Source organism: Coenobita brevimanus, chromosome 21 (assembly GCF_032717465.1).
Source record: "Coenobita brevimanus isolate Jiangsu-jjx chromosome 21, ASM3271746v2, whole genome shotgun sequence".
NCBI lineage: Eukaryota > Metazoa > Arthropoda > Malacostraca > Decapoda > Coenobitidae > Coenobita > Coenobita brevimanus.
Window position 1 is genome coordinate 25,647,359 of NC_136974.1, and position 20,614 is coordinate 25,667,972.

At 44.0% G+C, this 20,614-nt stretch overlaps 1 protein-coding gene and 1 pseudogene across 1 annotated transcript in view; one reads left to right on the top strand and one right to left on the bottom strand.

The window, feature by feature from the left end:
* The window catches only part of Ube4B (Ubiquitination factor E4B), a 645,009-nt gene that overhangs the window by 36,705 nt on the left and 587,690 nt on the right, over positions 1 to 20,614 (bottom strand). The window contains exons 24-25 of the mRNA XM_080266571.1: positions 19,191 to 19,365; positions 15,433 to 15,579 (exon numbers count right to left, since the gene is read on the bottom strand). Of these exons, the coding sequence (XP_080122697.1) occupies positions 15,433 to 15,579; positions 19,191 to 19,365 (322 nt within the window). The remainder of the gene's footprint in view (positions 1 to 15,432; positions 15,580 to 19,190; positions 19,366 to 20,614) is intronic.
* On the top strand, positions 11,370 to 11,487 carry LOC145392325 (5S ribosomal RNA; annotated as a pseudogene).

Sequence of the window (20,614 nt, forward strand, 5' to 3'; positions counted from 1 at the left end):
CCTCCCTTCTCCTGCTACCTCTCTCTTCTCTCTCTCATCTTCTCCCCTACCTCTACTCACTAGCCATTCACTATATGCCTATTTCCCCTTTCACACTGCCTTACTTTCTTTACCTCCTTCCACAACAATTTCTCATTCTCCCTCCATTTCACACTCAGATTCCTCCCAAATTCTTCATCCACTTACTTCTTACTCTCCTTCACCAGTCTCCTCGCCTCCCTTCTCCTGCTCACATATACCGCTCTCTTCTCTCTCTCATCTTCTCCCCTACCTCTACTCGCTAGCCATTCACTATATGCCTATTTCCCCTTTCACACTGCCTTACTTTCTTTACCTCCTTCCACAACAATTTCTCATTCTCCCTCCATTTCACACTAAGATTCCTCCCAAATTCTTCATCCACTTACTTCTTACTCTCCTTCACCAGTCTCCTCGCCTCCCTTCTCCTGCTCACATATACCGCTCTCTTCTCTCTCTCATCTTCTCCTCTACCTCTACTCGCTAGCCATTCACTACATGCCTTCTTCTTTTGTTCCATAGCTCATTTCATCTCATCATTTAACCATGCTGTCCCCTGCACACCCTTACATCTTTTCTCACACGCTGCGTCTATCTCTTCCGTGAATATCTTACATACGTCTTCCACCCCTTCCATCTGCTCTAACTCATACCTTCCCAATCTTTCTTCCACTATGCTCTTATACTCTGCCATTTTCTCACAATCTTGCAACTTCTCCACTCTTCTCACAGGAGCTGATTCCTCCTGTCTTCCCCTTCATCTCTTCAACCATTTTCTTTGCAGCTTTACCTTGGCGATCACTAAGTGATGGTCCAAGACTCCATTCCCCCACCGTCTCCACACTCTTGCATCCAACACTTGTCTTCTCATTCGCTCATCCACACACACGTAGTCTATCATTGCCTTTCGTTCAACAAGTTCATCATCCATCCTCCTCATTACTCTCCACGTATACCTGTGGATCATCTTATGCCGAAAGTAGGTGTTAGCTATTGTCAACTCCTTACCAGCACAGATGTCCACCAAAGCACTACCATTCCCATCTACTTCAGCTGGCACACCCCACTGACCAACCACTCCATCCACTCGTACATTCCCAACTTTGCCATTCATGTCTCCAATCAAAAGCACTCTCTCGCTCCTCTCAAATTTGTCCATACATCCTTCTACACTTGTCCAAAACTCATCTTTCACTCTTACCACTCGGTCCTCTGTCGGCGCATATGCACATACAATCGCCCACACTTGTATACCTACTATCATCCTTACCCATACAACCCTTGCACCCACTGTTCCATACTCTCTTATATTCTCCTTCCACTTCTTGCATATCATCAGACATACTCCCTCTCTTGCCCTCTCATTCTCATTAACTTCCGCACATATACCTAAACCATATTCCCTCTCTCTCTCACCCTTTCACCTTGCCATTTAGTTTCAGTCAATCCACATATATCCACTCTTGCATCCTCATGCACCTGAACAATCTCTCTCTCTTTCACTTCATCATTCACTCCTCTCACATTCCATGTCCCCACCCTCAGAATGTCCTTTGTCTGTTCCTTAGTTGTCAACGTATGGTCCGAGGTGCTTTATTTGCTTGTTTAGTTAGATCTTTTTACGGGGTGGGGCACTAAACCACCACCAACCCTTTTAGTCGCCTTGTACGACAAGCAGGGATACTGGGGGAGTATTCTTGAAATCCCCCTACCCCTAGATGATATATACTGTGTATATATATATATATATATATATAGGAGGAGGCCGTAGCACGGGCTGAACAGGGTAGTACTCCCGAGGGGAATGGGAATGCTGGTGATAGGGAGAGCTGGAGCTCCTGTTTCACTAGCTATCTAACCATCCCCCTTTGCTGACCTTTTCAGTGTGACAGTAACATGGAGAGTAGACCAGCATACTCTCCCAAACATTTCCTCTAACTATCTATGCACTACACCACATGCACTTTACATTTCACACAACGTATCCCACTACGTTACAGGGGTTGGCGCCAGCAAGGGCATGCGGCCAGAAAACTTTGCCCCCGCTACCTAGTGGCGGACTTCTGGGGGGAGGCGTGGCGGGGGTTCTGCCGGCATAGATCATGGGTCCAGGGCGAGATGGGGCTCGGGCCTGTGCTAGAGGGTACAGGGCATTGCGGTTCCCAGGCTGCCGCTTCCGCCCAATAGAGAGGGGCCCGAACCTGGGAGTAGCGTCCCAGGAGGCTGCCCTATCAGTGGGTGTATAATGGCGGGATAGTTGCAGTGCCAAGACGCGCTTGGAGGGTGTCCCTGCAGCTGTCCTGGCAGGGTGCCCCGAGGCCACTACCACAGCCACTGGTAAGCTGGTGGGCTAGGGGTCCCAGATCCATTGCCTGGACCTGGGATTGTGCGGTGAGTGGGACCTGTGCTGTGTCTGTCCCCATTTATTAATACTGAAGATGACAAAACAAAAAAGGTTTCAAAGCAAGCCTGAGGACAGTAAATCACCCATGGGGATGAGGGTGGGTTCATGGAATGTGGGAAGTTTGAGGGGAAGAGCAGGGGAAGTCGTTGAGGCATTCAGTAGGAGGTGGGTGGACGTGGCGTGTTTGCAGGAAGTCCGGTACAGGGGTGGATCAGCCAGAAAGATTGTTGGGAAGGACTGTTGCTATAAGTTGTTTTGGCAGGGGAGGACAGACGGATATGGAGGTGTTGGTGTGATGGTTGCGGAGAAATGGGTGGAATATGTTATGAATGTTTTGAGAGTAAGCGATAGGATATTGGTTGTGAAAATTCTGTTGGGAAGAAAGATAGCTGTGATTATATCGGCATATGCTCCACAGGCAGGATTGGATGAATCAGAGAAAGATAGATTTTGGGATGATTTAATACGTGTAGTGGGTGGTATGCGGGATGATGAGATAGTGATTTTGGGAGGGGACTTAAATGGTCATGTAGGTGAAGCAGCCCAAGGTTATGAAGGAGTGCATGGGGGATGTGCATATGGTCTAAGGAATGCAGAAGGGGAAAGGATACTCGAGTTTGGGGAGGCAACGGACATGATTGTGTGCAACACATATTTTAGGAAAAGAGACAGTAGGTTAATTACGTATGAGTCTGGGGGAAATAGCAGTCAGATAGATTATTTTCTGGTTAGGAGGGCCGATAGGAGGTTAGTGAGGGATGTTAAAGTTATAGGAAGTGAGGAGTGTGTGCAGCAGCACAAACTATTGATTTGTGATATGGTGCTTAAAGAACAAATGATGAAAAAGAGGACTTATGTACCTAGGAGGAAAATATGGAAGCTGAAAAACCAAGTAGTAAGGGATGCCTTCTATAGCGAGTTGAGGAGAGTGGTGGCTGAACAGGGAGCTGTAGACAGAGGCGTTAATGAACAGTACAGAGCCCTCAAGAACAATTTCTTGAGAGTTACTGATGTAACATGCGGCTGGACAAGAGGACCACCAAGACATAAAGTAACTTGGTGGTGGGATGAGGGTGTAGAAGCTGCAATTAAGGAGAAAAGAAGGCTTTTCCGGGAATGGAAGAAGGGTGGTAGCAAAGAGGAATATTTGGCTGCCAAGCGTAGGGCTAGGAGAGAGGTATACAGGGCAAAGTCTGAGTCACAGAGACAATTACTTGATAACCTAAATCATGGGGAAAGGAAAAATATATTTAGGGTGGCAGGTCAGGTGAAGAGGGATAATCGGGATATCATAGGTGAGCAGTGTGTGAAGAATGATGAAGGAAGGGTAGTGGTGAACAGTGAGGATATTAAAGATGCATGGAGAGAGCATTATAACCGGTTGTTGAATGAGGAGTTTGACTGGGACAGGGAAGGTTTGGAGCCAGCAGATCCAGTGTCTGGCCCTTGGCCTTTGATTGATACTGCTACTGTGAGTGAGGCAATAGGCAGGATGAGGGTGGGGAAGGCAGCAGGTGCGTCTGGGTTGACTGCCGAAATGTTGAAGGCCTCAGGCGATATAGGGGTGAGTTTAGTCACTGACCTGATAAATAGGATTATTTATGAGTGTGTTGTCCCAGATGATTGGCTGAAGAGTGTAATTGTAAATGTGTATAAAGGGAAGGGTGATGCCCTGGAAAGAGGGAATTATAGAGGTATAAAGCTTTTAGATCAGATAATGAAGGTAATGGAGAGAGTTTTAGAAGGTATGATTAGAGAAAGAGTGAATATTGATGAGATGCAGTTTGGGTTTATGCCAGGTAGGGGGACCACTGATGCCATATTCATTGTTCGACAGCTTCAGGAAAAATATATTGGTAGGAGAAGGGATCTTTATTTTGTTTTTGTTGATTTGGAAAAGGCCTTTGACAGAGTCCCTAGAGAGGTGGTGAAGTGGGCAATGAGAAAGCTTGGCTTGGAGGAGTGGCTGGTTAGGGTGGTTATGGCCATGTATGTGGGTGCTCACACCCAGGTGAGAGTGAATGGAGATTTGAGTGATGAGTTTTCCGTGAATGTTGGTGTGCATCAAGGGTCAGTCTTGAGTCCCATGTTGTTTATCATGGTACTTGAAGCCCTTTCACGTGACTTTAGAAACGGACTCCCGTGGGAGTTGTTGTATGCTGATGATTTGGTGTTGATTGCAGAGAATGAAAGGGAGGCGGAGGAAAGGTTTAGGAAGTGGAGAGATGGTATGGGGCAAAAGGGTTTAAGGGTAAATGCAGATAAAACAAAAGTGATGATATCTAGGGTTGGTGGCGGTACTGTCAAAGACGAGGGAGAGTGGCCATGTGCAGTTTGCCACAAGGGCGTGGGAAGTAATTCCATCTTGTGCGGTGTGTGTGATAAATGGGTGCACAAGAGATGTAGTGGTATCAGAGGTAGACTGCGAGATAATGCTGATTTTATGTGTACGGCATGCCGGGGTGAGCAGGTGGAGATCGTCAGACGTGAAAGAATTGAACTTGCTGGTGAATCTCTTGAGTGTGTGGAAGAGATTTGTTATTTAGGAGACATGTTTTGTGCTGGAGGTGGGGCTGGAGCTAGCTCTGTGGCTAGGGTGAGAAGTGGTTGGAAGAAGTTCAGGAAGCTCTTGCCTCTCCTGACATTGAGGGGGCTCTCCCTACGTGCTAAGGGGTCTTTGTATGCAGCGTGTGTTAGGAGTGTAATGCTGTATGGCAGTGAGACCTGGGCAGTGAAGGAGGAAGACATTCGCCGGCTCAGACGTACAGAAATGACAATGATTAGGTGGATGTGCAGTGCGTCCCTGCGTCCAAGGCCTGGAGGGGCTGGGTTTACAATGGAAGAGTTGAGAGGTAGGATGGGACTGGAGTGTATTGGTGTTGTGATAAGGACAGGCAGATTGAGGTGGTTTGGACATGTGGAGAGGATGGGGGATGATAGTTGGGTGAGGAAGGTGAGAAGTGTTAATATTGGGGGTGGGGTTGTGAGGGGTAGACCGAGAAAGACATGGGACGAGGTCATTAAGTGTGACCTTAGGGTTAAGGGACTGAACAGGGAGGCTGCAATGGATCGTGCAGCATGGAGAGCCGCCATTAGGTGACCAAGGCCGACACATGCAAGCATGTTGGAGCCTTTAAAAACGAAAACGAAAACGAAAACGATATATATATATACACATACACTCAACCCCCTGCTATCACGCGTTCAGCTATCACGTTTATCTGCTATCACGCACACATCAAATGCACAACCATACATGCTATCATGCACCCCAAGACCGCTATCACGAGTCGAGTTTGAAGACAGGCTAAGCGAAACTTATTCACACGGCACTTCATACGAGGTTTGCAGAGGAAACGATGGTTAATCGGAACGGTAACATGGTAAAATTCCCATTTATAGCACGGGCATTTGGAATGCATCTGAACGGATTCCTGCTGAGGACACGACGGGCAAAACAGTGACCAAAACACATTCGGCTCGAAAGAATATATCGTACTACAGCATTGAAATTTAGCCTAACAATGAATACTTATTAATATTGTATTTTAGAATAAATATCAATCATTTTGAAACCCTTATAAAGAGTTAAAATTTCCTATGCCGAAAAAACTGTGATGTCGATAAAGCAATCACGTGTTTACAACTGAGACGGGGCTCTGACGACAGTGTGAGGAACGTGTGTGATAGCATGCAAGTTTTGTTCCACTTAAATGTTCCTCATCCATTCCTGATATAAGGTACCATGTGATACCCCCTTTAACTGTGGACACTAAAGAAATGGAGACAGCCAAAGAGATCTGGCGGCAACTAAGCCACTCCCAAGCCTCGGAACCCATCAAACCACCTAAGCCATAATCCTTACAAAAATTTGATGGCCTTTTATGTTGTTTATTTATTCATTATACTGTTATTATTAATATAATAATGCTTTATTTCATGTTAGAGGAGAGATTGGCAGGAAATTGTAGGCATAAAGTGGTTAAAAGTTAGAAAAATGGGCCACCGAAAAACCAATTAGAAATTTTCCCATTGATTGTTCAGTTCAGCTATCGCATATTCAGCTATCACGCACGTTTCCTGTGACCAATTAGGCGCGATAGCAGGGGGTTGAGTGTATATATATATCCAGGAAGTGGTTTTGTCCAGATACTGGGCCCCTGCCTCCTGGACTGGTACTTATGGACCCTAACCCAGCCTAACTTTGAAAGCCACCTAAATAACTCCCTACCGGACATGCATAGCACCTATTTAAGACCCTATTCACACAAATAAGGGACATAATGCATGAAATAAATGAAAAGGAACCAGAGAATGAGGAATTAGATATGAGTATGGAAAATATTTGGCAGTGTACAGGGTACTTACAGCACGTCCATGGCCGCCTCCTCTACGACTGTGGCAGTGGTGAAAATGCTCTTTATGCAAGTATAGTAATCCAGTGTTGTGCTGCACTTAATTTTTTGCACTGTGATTTATAATTGTTTAACACTGCACATTCTGTTCTTAATTGCACCACACCAGCTTCAACTGCCAGTTTCTACCACCAGTTTGGATTCCACACTTAATCCTTTGCACTCAAAATTCTAATTTCTTAACACTGCACAACACTGTAAATTCCCATGTGGTCTAGTGATGAGGTATTGCAGTTTATTCACAAAAACGAGCACGTGCGGCATCCACTGCGATAAGCTTCTACTCACGATGGTAGTTAGGAGGTAACTGGGAAGGGAAGGAACAGCAGGGGGCCAGTGGCCATGCGTAAGCACAGCTGTTCGACGCCGCACGCCAAGTTCAAATTACGGGTGGGAAAAAATTCAGATTTTGTTTTGTTTTGTTTTTTGGCCATTTTGGGGTTCCAAAGGCCCAGGCCCAAAATGTCCAGGTAGTGGGGTGTCCGGTTAGTGGATGTCCAGATAATAAAGGGATTACTGTATATGCATGTGTGTGTGTATGTATATACATATAAATATATATATACTGTATATATATATATATATATATATATATATATATATATATATATATATGTACAGGCATACCCCAGTTTAACGATTTAATTGGTTAGGTAAAACTCCATCGTTAGGCGGGGTATCGTATATCGGGGTATTTTTAACATGTATTTCAATGTGGACCGTTTACCAAGGTTGAGTTTCCTCCCAAACCAAGTCCAAAACCCACGCAGATGAGCCCAAAAACAGGTTTAAAGGCAATCTAAATGGCCTAACAGCTGTAAGGAAGCTAACCTATGCCTAACACCTGTAAATAACTCACTAAAACCAACAAATGAAATCTGAATATCGTCAAATATAAGTCTGGAAAAAAAAGCAAGCTTAGCAGCAAACTGAACCCCAAAATGACATTGTTCATCCCACCTATGGCTAAAACACATTAATCAAAGTCTAAAAACAGTTTATAAATCAACCTAACCACACAATTTTAGTCTAAAATATCATCAAAATCGGTAAGAAAAAATAAAAACCCATCGTTAAACCGGGGTTTGGCCATCATTAGGCGGGGTATGGTGCAATTTCTACCCCAACTGTTAAGCCACCGTATCGTATGTAGGGGTATTGTATATCGAGGACTTACTGTATATATATATATATATATATATATATATATATATATATATATATATATATATACATACAGTATATGGAGCCTCTGTGGTACAGTGGTAGTGTGCATTTTCGTACATGGGAGAACGAGGGTTCGCGCCCCGCCAGGGTAATAGACTTTGGGAGTGTTCTTCAAGCCATGTACTGCTTTGGCGGACATAAAGGGTGCTGTGGTTGAACCAGTGTCGCGTACTATAAAGCATGCTTCTGCGGGCCGATTATACTTGGCTCACAGACTACACACATCGAAACCCGCTCCAACACTACAATCACTAGGGATGAGTGAGGCTGGTCACCCTCATCTTAACCCTTTAACCGCGGGTATTGTTTTGGTCTGACTGTCCTCTCCCGCGGGGGTTTCAGCCAAATGTAAACAAACCTTTAAACCTTAATAACTCTGCACAGAATAAAGCTAGAGAAAAAAATAAGGTACCATTAGAAAGTACTATCCTTCAGCTTTCCATTGATGTAGGTTTCATGACTTTGTTGACTTTCACAGGACGGGCAGTGCCGTTAGAAGTGAGGGGTGTAAAATCACTATTTTTCGCTCACACATCATTACCTTCGCTCATACACCATTACCAAATGCCAACCTCATTCTGATAATAATACTATAAACATATATGAACACTGCACATACGATAAACACCCACTCTGTGTTCACTGAGGCAGGTAAAAGGCACTGTAATTACCTGCACTTCACTGCCACATCAGCGGTGTTGTAATCACTATTTTTCGCTCACACACCATTACCAAATGCCAACCTCATTCTGATAATAATACTATAAACATATATGAACACTGCACATACGATAAACACCCACTCTGTGTTCACTGAGGCAGGTAAAAGGCACTGTAATTGCCTGCACTTCACTGCCACATCAGCGGTGTTGTAATCACTATTTTTCGCTCACACACCATTACCAAATGCCAATCACATTCTGATAATAATACTATAAACATATATGAACACTGCACATACGATAAACACCCACTCTGTGTTCACTGAGACAGGTAAAAGGCACTGTAATTGCCTGCACTTCACTGCCACATCAACATGTGTTGTCACTCACACAGCTGGACAGATACTGATGCGCGCTTGGTCAGGGGTGGGGTGGGGGGCCCAGGGGGTGGGAGGTGGGGCCCCAGGGGGGGAAGAGGGAGGTGGGGGTCGGCTGGAGTGAAAGAACTTAATAGCTACTCTCCCTTGAAACAATTGGCGCACGGAAAAAACGCGGGGTATTCAAAATATTCACAAACATTCGAGAATGACACCCGCGGTTTGGTCCAGTTTTTGCAACGTCATTCTGGAATGACACCCGCGGTTAAAGGGTTAAATGTCAGTACCAACTTGCCTAGCCCTGGGCTCCTACGATCCTCATGGGGCAATGTAGGATTGGATGATGGATGGATGGATGGATGGAAAAGTATGTGCCAAAAGTTAGTGGGAAAGAGAACTGGAGAAATGACTGGTTCAACAAAAGGTGTATCATGGCAAAAAAAGAAAGGAATAAGTCATGGAACAAATGGAGAAAGAGAGGTAATGATGGAACAAAGGAAGAATATAAAACAAGTGGAAATGAATATACAAGAATACACAGTGAGGAAGAAAGAAACTTCAAAAAAGGTATAATTGACGAATGTGGGGAAGAACCTACACCATTTTACAAATTTGTTAATGGCAAACTGAAACAAAAGGACGGAATCAATAAGCTAAAAGTAGAAGGAAATGTCCATAAAGATGCAGTTATACACGATGAAATAATGAACAAATGCGTCCAATCAGTCCTTACTATAGAGAGTGATATTGTAGAGGAGGAAAGAATGACAAGAAATGTAGTGCTAAAAGATGTAAAAGTCGAAGTACAAGAAGTGTATAAATTACTGAAGACTCAAGATGTGAGGAAGGCCCCAGGACCAGATGGGATGACTGATTGGATATTAAAGGAATGCAGAGTACAACTGGCAGATAAGATTCACAGTTTAATTGTGTGTTTTCTGGAAGAAAGGAAGGAACCTCAGGAGTGGAAGAGGGCCAATGTGGTATCAGTTTATAAGGAAGGCAACAAGGACGAACCCCTGAATTATAGACTAGTGTCCATGACCAGCAATGTATCAAAATTGTATGAGAGAATCCTGAAATAAAGATGGATAAAATATCTGGGGGAGATGGACATTTTGATAGAAAGTTAGTTTGGATTCCGAAGTGGAAGATCGTGTATTTCCAACCTGTTGAGCTTCTACTCTAGGGCAGATCTGTCGTACAGGGAAAGGCTGGAAAAGCTAGAGCTGCCTTCCTTATACGAAACAACAGAAAAGGGCGACATGATTGCAGTGTTCAAGGCCAGAATGAGAGTAGAAAAAACTGACAAAGAAGATCTGTTTGTATGGGATGGGAGAGTAACAAGAGGACATAGAATGAAACTGAAAAAGCCAAGTTGCTTGAAGGATATCAAGAAATATAGTTTAACATGTAGATGCACAGACCTGTGGAATAGCCTGGACAAAGAGATCGTCCAGTCTAAAAACTTGAACAAGTTCAAAGCAGGATGACTGGAAGCTTACTGATCATGTATTCCTATCAAGTAGTCTAACTGGTCATCTAGCTTGATATGTACTGAATCAGAATAGGCTTGCCTTAGGTCCCTACAGTTCTAAGAATTTATGAGGGCAATAAAAGACTGCTTATTAAAAGCTTTTCAAAACTTATTAAATTTTTATGGCTTCTCCCTCCTTTTCTTATATCCTTCCCCACTTTCTAGTGGGACAAAGAGTTAAGACAATAATGAAGATGATTGTTTCACTTTGTTTTGTTTTTGAAGGCTCCAAAAAGCTTGCATGCATCAGCCTTGGTCACCTAATGGCGGCTCTCCAAGTTGCTCGATCTCTGGCAGCTTCCTTATTCAGTCCCTTATCCCTGAGGTCACACTCAATGACCTCGTCCCAGGTCTTTTTTGGTCTACCTCTCGCAACCCTACCCCCAACATTAACACTTCTCACTTTCTGCAACCAATTATCATCCCCCATTCTCTCCACATGCCCAAACCATCTCAATCTACCTTTCCTTATCACAACACCAATACACTCCAATCCTATCCTACCCCTCAACTCTTTTATCATAAACCTAGCCCCCCCGGCCTCACACTCAGGGATGCACTGCACATCCACCTAATCAGTCATTTCTGTATGCGAATATCCTCCCATGTCTCACTACCATACAGCATGACACTCCTAACACATGCTGCATACAAAGATCCCTTAGCACGAAGGGAGAGCCCTCCTAATGTCACGAGAGGCAACAGCTCCCTGAATTTCTTCCAATCACTTCTCACTCAATACCACGTTGAGTACACCGCTTCCCGTCCGATCAGCGAAGTTAAGCAACGTTGGGTCTGGTTAGTACTTGGATGGGTGACCGCCTGGGAACACCAGATGCTGTTGGCATCCCTACGTGTCAAGTGGGGTTGGTGGAGGATTAGTGCCCCTCCCTGTAAAACAAATAACTCTAAGCCATTGGCCACCCCGTCTGGGATACATGGCGTCTGGCAATGAATGAATGAATGAATGAACTCCAGCCACAGAGATAGATCCAGCCTCACCTCCAGCACATAACATGTCTCCCAAATCACAAAACTCTTCCACACTTTCAAGAGACTCATCAACAAGCTCGATCCTTTCATGCCTGACAATCTCCACCTGCCCTTATCGACACACTGCACACATGAAATCATCATTATCTTGCGGTCTACCTTTAAAACCACTGCATCTTTTATGCACCCACTTATCACAAACACTGCACAAGATGGAGTTACTTCCCATGCCCTTGTGGCATAACACACATGGCCACTCTCTCTCTTCTTTGAAAGTACCGCCACCAACCCTAGATACCATCACTTTTATCTGTGGTAGGTGTGGGCGCTCGCCATCCACTCACTCAATGTAGTGCTGCTCCAGGGTGTCTGCCCTTTCCTCTACTCCATCCTCCTTTTCTTCAATCCTCTTCTGTCTTTCTTTCCTTCATTCTTTCCCCGTCCTTCTGCCTACGGGTGACTTTACACTCCTTCTTCTGTCTTTCTTTCCTTCATTCTTTCCTCTTCCTTATGCCTGTGGGTGATTTTACACTAAGTGACAAGCCAAATGGTTTCCTGTACACCAGGAAACCATTTACTATGCTGGGTGGTAACCATATAACCAAATTTTGGCACTTGGTGGCTTAGTGGATAATTATGGCACTCCAATCAGATTAAGCCAGTGAAGGTTTATATCCAAGGGATGGTTGGGGTTTACTGCTCACGTAATGCCACTCAGGGATGAGTGAGGCTGGTCGCTCTCATCTTAAATGTCAGGACCAAGCTGCCTAGCCCCAGGCTCCTATGCTCCTCATGGGGGTAATGTATGATTGGATGATGGATGGATGGATGCTCTTAAACCCTTGTGTCCCATACCACCTCTCCACTTCCTAAATTTTTCCTCCGCCTTCCTTTCATTCTCTGCAATCAACTCCAAATCATCAGCATACATAGCCCATGGGAGACCATTTCTGAAGCCACGTGAAAGGGCTTCAAGTACCATGATAAGCAACGAGGGCCTCAAAACTGACCCCTGGTGCACACCAACATTCACAGAAAACCCATCACTCAAATCTCCATTCACCCTTACCTGGGTGCAAGCACCCTAATACATGGCCATAACCACTCTAACCAGCCACTCCTCAATCCCAAGCTCTCATTGCCCACTTTACCACCTCTCTAGGGACTATGTCAAAGGCCTTCTCCAAATCAGCAAAAACAAAGTACAATTCCCTTTTCTTTCTTATATATTTTTCCTGAAGTTGTCAATGAATATAGCATCAGTGGTCCCTTTGCCTGGCATAAACCCAAACTGCATCTCATCAATGTTCACTCTTTCTCTAATCATATCTTCTAGAACTCTCTCCATTACCTTTATTATCTGGTCTAAAAGTTTTATGCCCAAATTATTTCCACTTTCCATGAAGGCATAACCCATCCCATTGTACACATTTACAGTTTCACTCTTCAGCCAATCATCCTGGACAACACACTCATATGTAATCGTATTTTTCAGGTCAGTGACTAACCTCACTCCTATATCTCCTGAGGCTTTCTACATTTCAGCAGTCAACCTAGACACACCTGCTGCCTTCCCCACCTGCATCCTGCCTATTGCCCTGCTCACAGTAGCAGCATCAATCAAAGGCAAAGAGCCAAACACTGGACCTGCTGGCTCTAAACCTTCCCTGTACCAGTCAAACTCCTCATTCAACAGCCGGTTGTAACGCTCTGTCTGTGCAACTTTAAATCCACACTGTTCACCACTACCCTTCCTTCATCATTCTTCACACACTGCTCATCTACGATACCTCCATTCTCCTTCTTCATCTGATCTGCCACCTTAATTATCATACTCTTCCTTTCCACACGATTTAGGTTATCAATTAAAAGTTTCTGTGACTCAGACTACACCCTGTAAACCTCTTTTCTAGCCCTACATTTAGCAGCCAAGTACTGTATTTCTCTCTGTTACCACTCTTCTTCCATCCCCGGAAATGGCTTCTTTTCTCCTTAACTGCAAATTCTACACTCTCATCCCACCACCAAGTTACTGTACGTCATGGAAGGCCTCTTGTCCATCCATGCACAGAATCAGTAACTCTCAAGAGGTTACTCTTGAGGGCTCTGTCCTGTTCAGTAACACTACTGTCAAGGTCTCCCTGTTCAGCCACCACTCTCCTCATCTTGCTTTAGAAGACATCCCTTACTGCTTGGTTTTTCAGCTTCCATATTTTCCTTCTAGGTGCAAAGGTCCTCTTTTTCATCACCCACTCCTTAAGCACCATGTTACACATCAGTAACTTGTGTTGCTGCACACACTCCCTGCTCCTTATAACTTTAACATCCCTCCCTAACTTCCTATCAGCCCTCCTGACCAGGAAATAATCTATCTGGCTGTTATTTCCTCCTGACTTGTACATAATCAACCTACTCTCCCTTTTCCTAAAATACTGCCTCCCCAAACTCAAGTATCCTTTCCCCTTCCTCATTTCTTGTACCATATGCACATCCTCCATGTACTCCTTCATATCCTTGAACTGCTTCACCTACATGACCATTCAAGTCCCCTCCCAAAACCACAATCTCATCATCTCCCATACCACTTACTACATGTATTAAGTCATCCCAAAACCTATCCTTCTCTACCTCATCCAAGCCTGCCTGTGGAGCATACACCGATATACTGTAAATGCAACTATTTTCCCACCGAACAAAATTTTCACTACTATTATCCTATCACTTACTCCCATAACATTCATGACATATTCAACCCAATTCTCCCCAACCAACACATCCACACCACCATATCCATCTGTCCTACCCTGCCAAAACAACTTACAATAACAATCCCTCCCAGCAATCTTTCTGGCTGATCCACACCTATACCAGACTTCTTACAAACATCCCACATCCACCCATCTCCTACTCAATGTCTCAACCACTTCCTCCACTCTACCTCTCAAATTTCCCACATTCCATGACGCCAGTCTAATCCCCCTGGGTGATCTAGTGTTCTCAGGCTTGCCTTGAATTTCATTCTTTAACTTGGTCATAATCAGTAAAAATAATAATGGACAGAGACATGCCACAGGCCACACCCTCTGCACAGCCCCACGTCCAGGCAATGGAAATGGGACCCTTAACACACCAGCCTTGACCAGTGGCTGTGGTAGTGGCCTCAGGGTACCCTGCCAGGACAGCTATAGGGACACCTTCCAAGTGCACCTTGGCACTGTAACTGCCCCACAACATACACCCATTGATAGGGCAGTCTCCTGGGGCGTTACTCCCAGGTTTGGGTCCCTCTCTATTGGGCGGAAGCTGCAGCCTGGGAATTGCAATGCCCTGTACCCTCTAGCACAGGTTCAAACCCCATCTCACCCCAGCCCCAAGATTTATGCTGGTGAAGCCCTCATCACGCCTCCCTTTAAAGGGTCCGTGGGGGCAAAGTTTTCCGGACGCATGCCTTTGCTGGTGTCAACCCCTGTGACGTAGTGGGGTACGCTGTTTGGTATGTAAAGCACATGTGGTGTAATGTATGGGATAGAGGAAGTTAGAGGAAGTGTTTGGGACAGTATGCTGGTTTACTCTCCATGTTAGTGTGACACTGAAAAGGTTGGCAAAGAGGGATGGTTAGGTGCCTAGTAAAACAGGAGCTCCAGCCTTTCCTATCACCAGCATTCCCAGTCCCCTCGGGAGTACCACCCTGACTGGCCGGTGCTACAGACTCCTCCTTCACTGCTACAGCCTCCTCAGTATTAATAACAATGAATCTGAAAATGATGTTGATGATGATGAAGCAGTTCAAAATACACACCTGGTAAGAGCTGTTCCTCAGAGAGTGGCTGCCGAGTGAAGGGATCTGTGGGATCGTTAAGGAGATGCCGGACAATAGTGGGACGGTCCATCACCACGCCAGACGGTAACTCTACAGGGTCCTCCATTAACGTCTGCATCAGCGGATCTGCACATTGGAATAGGAACAATGTATTTTAACCTGTTTGATATAATAAGCATTTTACTCTTACTACTGCCATGCAAATTTATTTAGCTTATAGGTGAGTTTTTATATGGAGGGGTTTTATTTAGCATTCATTAACCTCTTCATTGCTATACCTGTAATTCATTCTAAAGTTGAATAAAACTGTATGATGGTGGCAAGAATAAACGAGAAGCAAAAAGACATCGTATTGAAAAGGTTATTTCCTTCAATCTGCTTACAGTATATATTCTGCTTTCCAATGATTTTACTCAGCTTAGAGAAAGCCATCAAGTTGTAAAGGACTTAATACAGGATTTATCTAACCATTCTACTATGAAATATCTCATAAAATGAATAAAATAATCTGAAGACTGCAAGAATGAACCTGTGAAATATCTCAATGGACTAAGTGGGGGAGGGGTCAAATACTGTACTCTAGTGGTGTGCAATGTCTTTCGTATTCTCTCCCTCCTACTGCCAGATGATTCTGTTCAGGTTGGGGAAGACCTTTCATATCAAAAGGGATAGAAAGACTATCCAATAGTCCTTCCAGTAAGATGGACTATTTATCACAATACTGTGTTCCATTATTATTTGCTTTTTTATGTGTCCGACTCTGGGCATAGGCTTCACAGCCCAGTCCACTTACATACCACAGATAGACAGATAGGTAGATAGTTTACTGACAGCAGTTTACAAGGGTTAAAATAGAGAGAGAGAAAAAAAAATGCATCTCTTAATAGTTCAAGATCATAATCTGTCGTCCACAAATGTTCATTTTCATTCATTCATTGCCAGACGCCATGTATCCCAAGCGGGGTGGCCACGGGCTTAGAGTTAATTGTTTTACAGGGAGGGGCACTAATCCTCCACCAACCCCACTGGACACGTAGGGATGCCAACAGCATCTGGTGTTTGCTTATAAAAGAAGCATCAGCGGCAAACAGTAGAGCTTAAATCAACGGAACAAAGTATTGTCCAATAAAAGGCTCCTCTAATTTGCAAAACCCAAACAACTGTCTAATATTGCTTGAAACTGGACATCCTTCCACAATAAGTCTCTCAGTCTGTATGAGCCACAGACATGCAAGGACTCCTCTACTGGGAGATGACCACGCCCCTGTCAATTCCACTGACCAGTTTCCACACACAGGCTGTGCCCTGATATCCAGAAACAAGTAAACGATATTCTGTGGATATCGGTAACAGTATTGGATGTCATTTTGTGTATATACCATGAACACTAAGATCAGGATTGATGACTTTAAACACCAAACACCTTGATGCATCTGACTGATTAACAGATAAATATACATTTTGTATTACACTTTTTACATCACAGGCCTTACTATCCAGTCACATATCTTCTTCTTCCCACTAGGTGTAACTGCATGGAACACTGTTGAAATTGCAAACATTAAAGGGTTGTCAATGATATCAATTCTTTCGGATGACATTTTAGAATAAAACTTATGCTGTTTCAGTCTAATTACAGTAAACTCTCAATTATCCATCATCGGCACTTTCTGCTTGGCTTTATTAACCCCTCGGCTGCATGTGGCATTCCACAAATGCCAATCAGTACCGGAAGAGCTGCGCGAAAAGTTTATAAACTTTTCTGTCACTTTTTGTGCCTACTGCATGCTTTTGCCTGATGACTGGGTCTGCCTAATATGTTATCATGTTTGGTCAGGTATAAGTGGGTCAAAACACATAATGAAGACACAACTTTTTTAACTGGTTTTCCCGCACCACGGACATGGGAAATGTTTAGGACCACCGCAACCTAGGGGTTAAAGCAATATCTGGTGCCAAAATGGAAAGCTACTGGCAGTTGTATGCAACATCCAGCAATGAGGCATATCATCCAGCTCAGATGCAATGGTCAACTGGCACCTGGGAAAACCCCACAATGTACCAGCCAATCAGAAAGCTCACAACATGCCAGCCAATAAGAATGCGTTGGAGAGGCCCATCCCATGTGCCAAGCCTACCGTCACTCTATCATTCCCTCCCATGGATCTCATACAATGAAGATGTATCTATGAACTCTGCTGTTGCAACCATGCAGTGGCAAAACTCTAGTGCTGTGACTTACTCTGTGGCCTCCCATGCCTCACTTGGTGTTGTTGCAAAGCTTGTGGCTTCTCAGTGCTTTGTGCCCTAGTGTTCTACAGTACTGTGATTCTAGAATTACTGTACACTTATTTACTGCTACTTGTCCACAAGGGATTAAGTGCACTGTACTGTACTGCATAGTGTAAAACTCTACCCTCCACTGATGCCAACACTAGGTGAGTACATAGTACACTATGTACTCTGTTACTTTACTGAATCAATACTGTATTGTATTTTATGTTTAATTTTCATCTTTTGTGCATGGGAAAGTTTTTAAGATAAAGGGTTGAGAAAAGAAAGACTAATAAATCCATTGCAAAAAAGGCAATATCTTCATCTGCGAAAAATGTGTGTTACCCGTATGGTTTTCTACCTAATGAACCAACTCTATCAACGAGCTTGCATTATCTTACAGTATCTTGACAAGTCCATTCTGTTAAATATTATTCATAAAAACAAGGAAAAATAAACCAAAGAAATAAAACTTGAGCACTTATTGGTGAACTGATGATTTGGAAAGGAGTGTTGTACAGCAGAATTGTCACGACTCCATTGCTCACAGTTGTGTATATGGCCGTGGCCAGCCAATTTATTCTGCACATGGGCAATGTCACTCCACCCCTTACCTGCCACTCAGCGGGTTTGCAGATAATACAGTAAATACAATACGTATGAACTGCAAGCGTGATAATTTTATCCAGCTTCATTTCTATCAGCTAGATTTTATTTTCTCAGCTAATGCAAATGCATTCTAAGAAAAAGCATTATTATTATTTAATTCTTGCTGCCTACAGACACTGTTATTCAGCTCAGTAATTCCTCTCTCACTGAAGGGGCTGGATATTTTCCATTAATTCCGTAATTATATGGGGTGGGTCTCGTACATAATACGATAAATATATCAATAGAATTAACAAAAAATAATGTATAAAAAACAAAAACAATAAAAAACAATTTCACAATAACAACATACATCATCATCATCATCCAATCCTACATTGCCCCATGAGGTGCATAGAAGCCCATGGCTAGGCAAGTTGGTCCTGACATTTAAGATGAAAGTGGCCAGTCTGACTCATCCCTGAGTGGCATTACGTGAGCAATAAACCCCAACCATCCCCTGGACATAAACCTTCATTGGCTCAATTCGATTGGAGTGCCGTAATTACCCACTAAACCACCAGGAGCCAAAACTTGGTTATAGGGTTACCACCCAGCATAGTAAATGGTTTCCTGGTGAACAAGAAACCATTTGGCTTGTCACTCAGTGTAGAGTCACCCACAGGCAGAAACAACAGGAAAGAATGAAGGAAAGAAGTATGTTGTTGCATAACAACATATAAAATGTTACAAAAAAAATCATCAACAGGTGGGGATAGAATAACCTAAACTTAGTACTGGGAACCAACTGCTAGGGTACATACAGGTAGGGTAAACAGTATCTACAGTACACACACTTCAGTCATGGTTCTTACCCATAAAGTGATCTGGTGCATCGCTGTAATCTTCATCCTTCTTTTGGTTGGCTTGCTGCACCTGATACGCTCGCTGCCCAATGCTGCGGAACTGCTCAATCTCTGAGGCAGATTTGATCACTGCCCGTTCAAGTTTTGATGCAGCGGTCTCGAAAAGCTCTCTCTTAAATGATCGCTGAAGGTAAAGGAAGAGATCTCATAAGGTAAGATAAAGGATGGGTCTGATTTTTATTTTGCTTAATAACAAATGCTCCTGTATCTCCTCTTATGCAATTTTTGAGACTGACAGAAATGCATTTATGATATTTGCTACCTACCTATCTACTGCCAGATGCCACAATTCTGTAAAGGAAACCAAAAACAAATCGCCTCCATGTTGCCCTGTCCAACGTCATTTCACTGCCCTGCTCCCCACTCTCTCATATACCTCTCCACTCCATCTCTCCAACTCATCCTCATCCTCCCCCTCCCTCTTTCCCCTTCAGCCTCACTTGCATACACTCTCCTCGATAGTATTATGCTTTCCATCCTCTCCATATGGCCAAACCACAGCACTGTATTTCTCCTAATGCTTTCCATCACCTCCATATCCACACCACAACACTCCATCACTTCCTCATTTGTCAGTGTGTCCCTCCAAGAAACTCTGCATGCTCCTCTCAAGTAACTCATTTCCACTGCTCTCACTCTTGACTTGTGTCCTTCCAACGAGGTCCAAGCTTCACTTCCATACATTAGGGTTGGTATCACAATACTGTCATGCAGCGACATTTTTACTTCCATGCTCACTGCCGGGTTCCTTACCAATGCTTCCAAACAACCAGCAACCTTTCTTCCTTTTTTTTTTTCTTTTAATGCATCCAACTCTGGGCATAGGCGTCACAGCCTGCTCTCAAGGCCCAGTAGTCCTCCTACATACCATACACCTCTACATGACACCCTTTCGGCGCTAACACCCACTGTCCAAGTTGAATACATGCTAGGGCTGTCTCATACAGGACTGGTGTATTAGTATTAGCGGGGGTAGTTTTGCGACATGTCGGTGGGTCTTCTGGCAGATCAGTAAAGTCTGATTTTATGAAGTTCAAATCTTTAACTGTTCCCTGCCCCAGAGGGGATTTGAACTTGGGTCCGGTAGGTCTGCAGGCCACCTCTCTACCGATTGAACCACTGCCTCTCTGTAGTATGCTTTCAAACACTTCACCCTCTAAACTTCCGTGCTTACTCATCACTCTACCCAAGTGCTTAAATGCACATACAGTTTCCATTTCCTCCTCATCCATCCTCATTGTACATTCAGTGGCTTCATTTTTCTTGAACACCATAACCTTACTACTCCCAACATTCACCTTTAGATTCCGTTTCTTACACACTCTCCTAAACTCATCCACCAAGCCTTGCAGCTCCCCTTCATCTTCACTTAA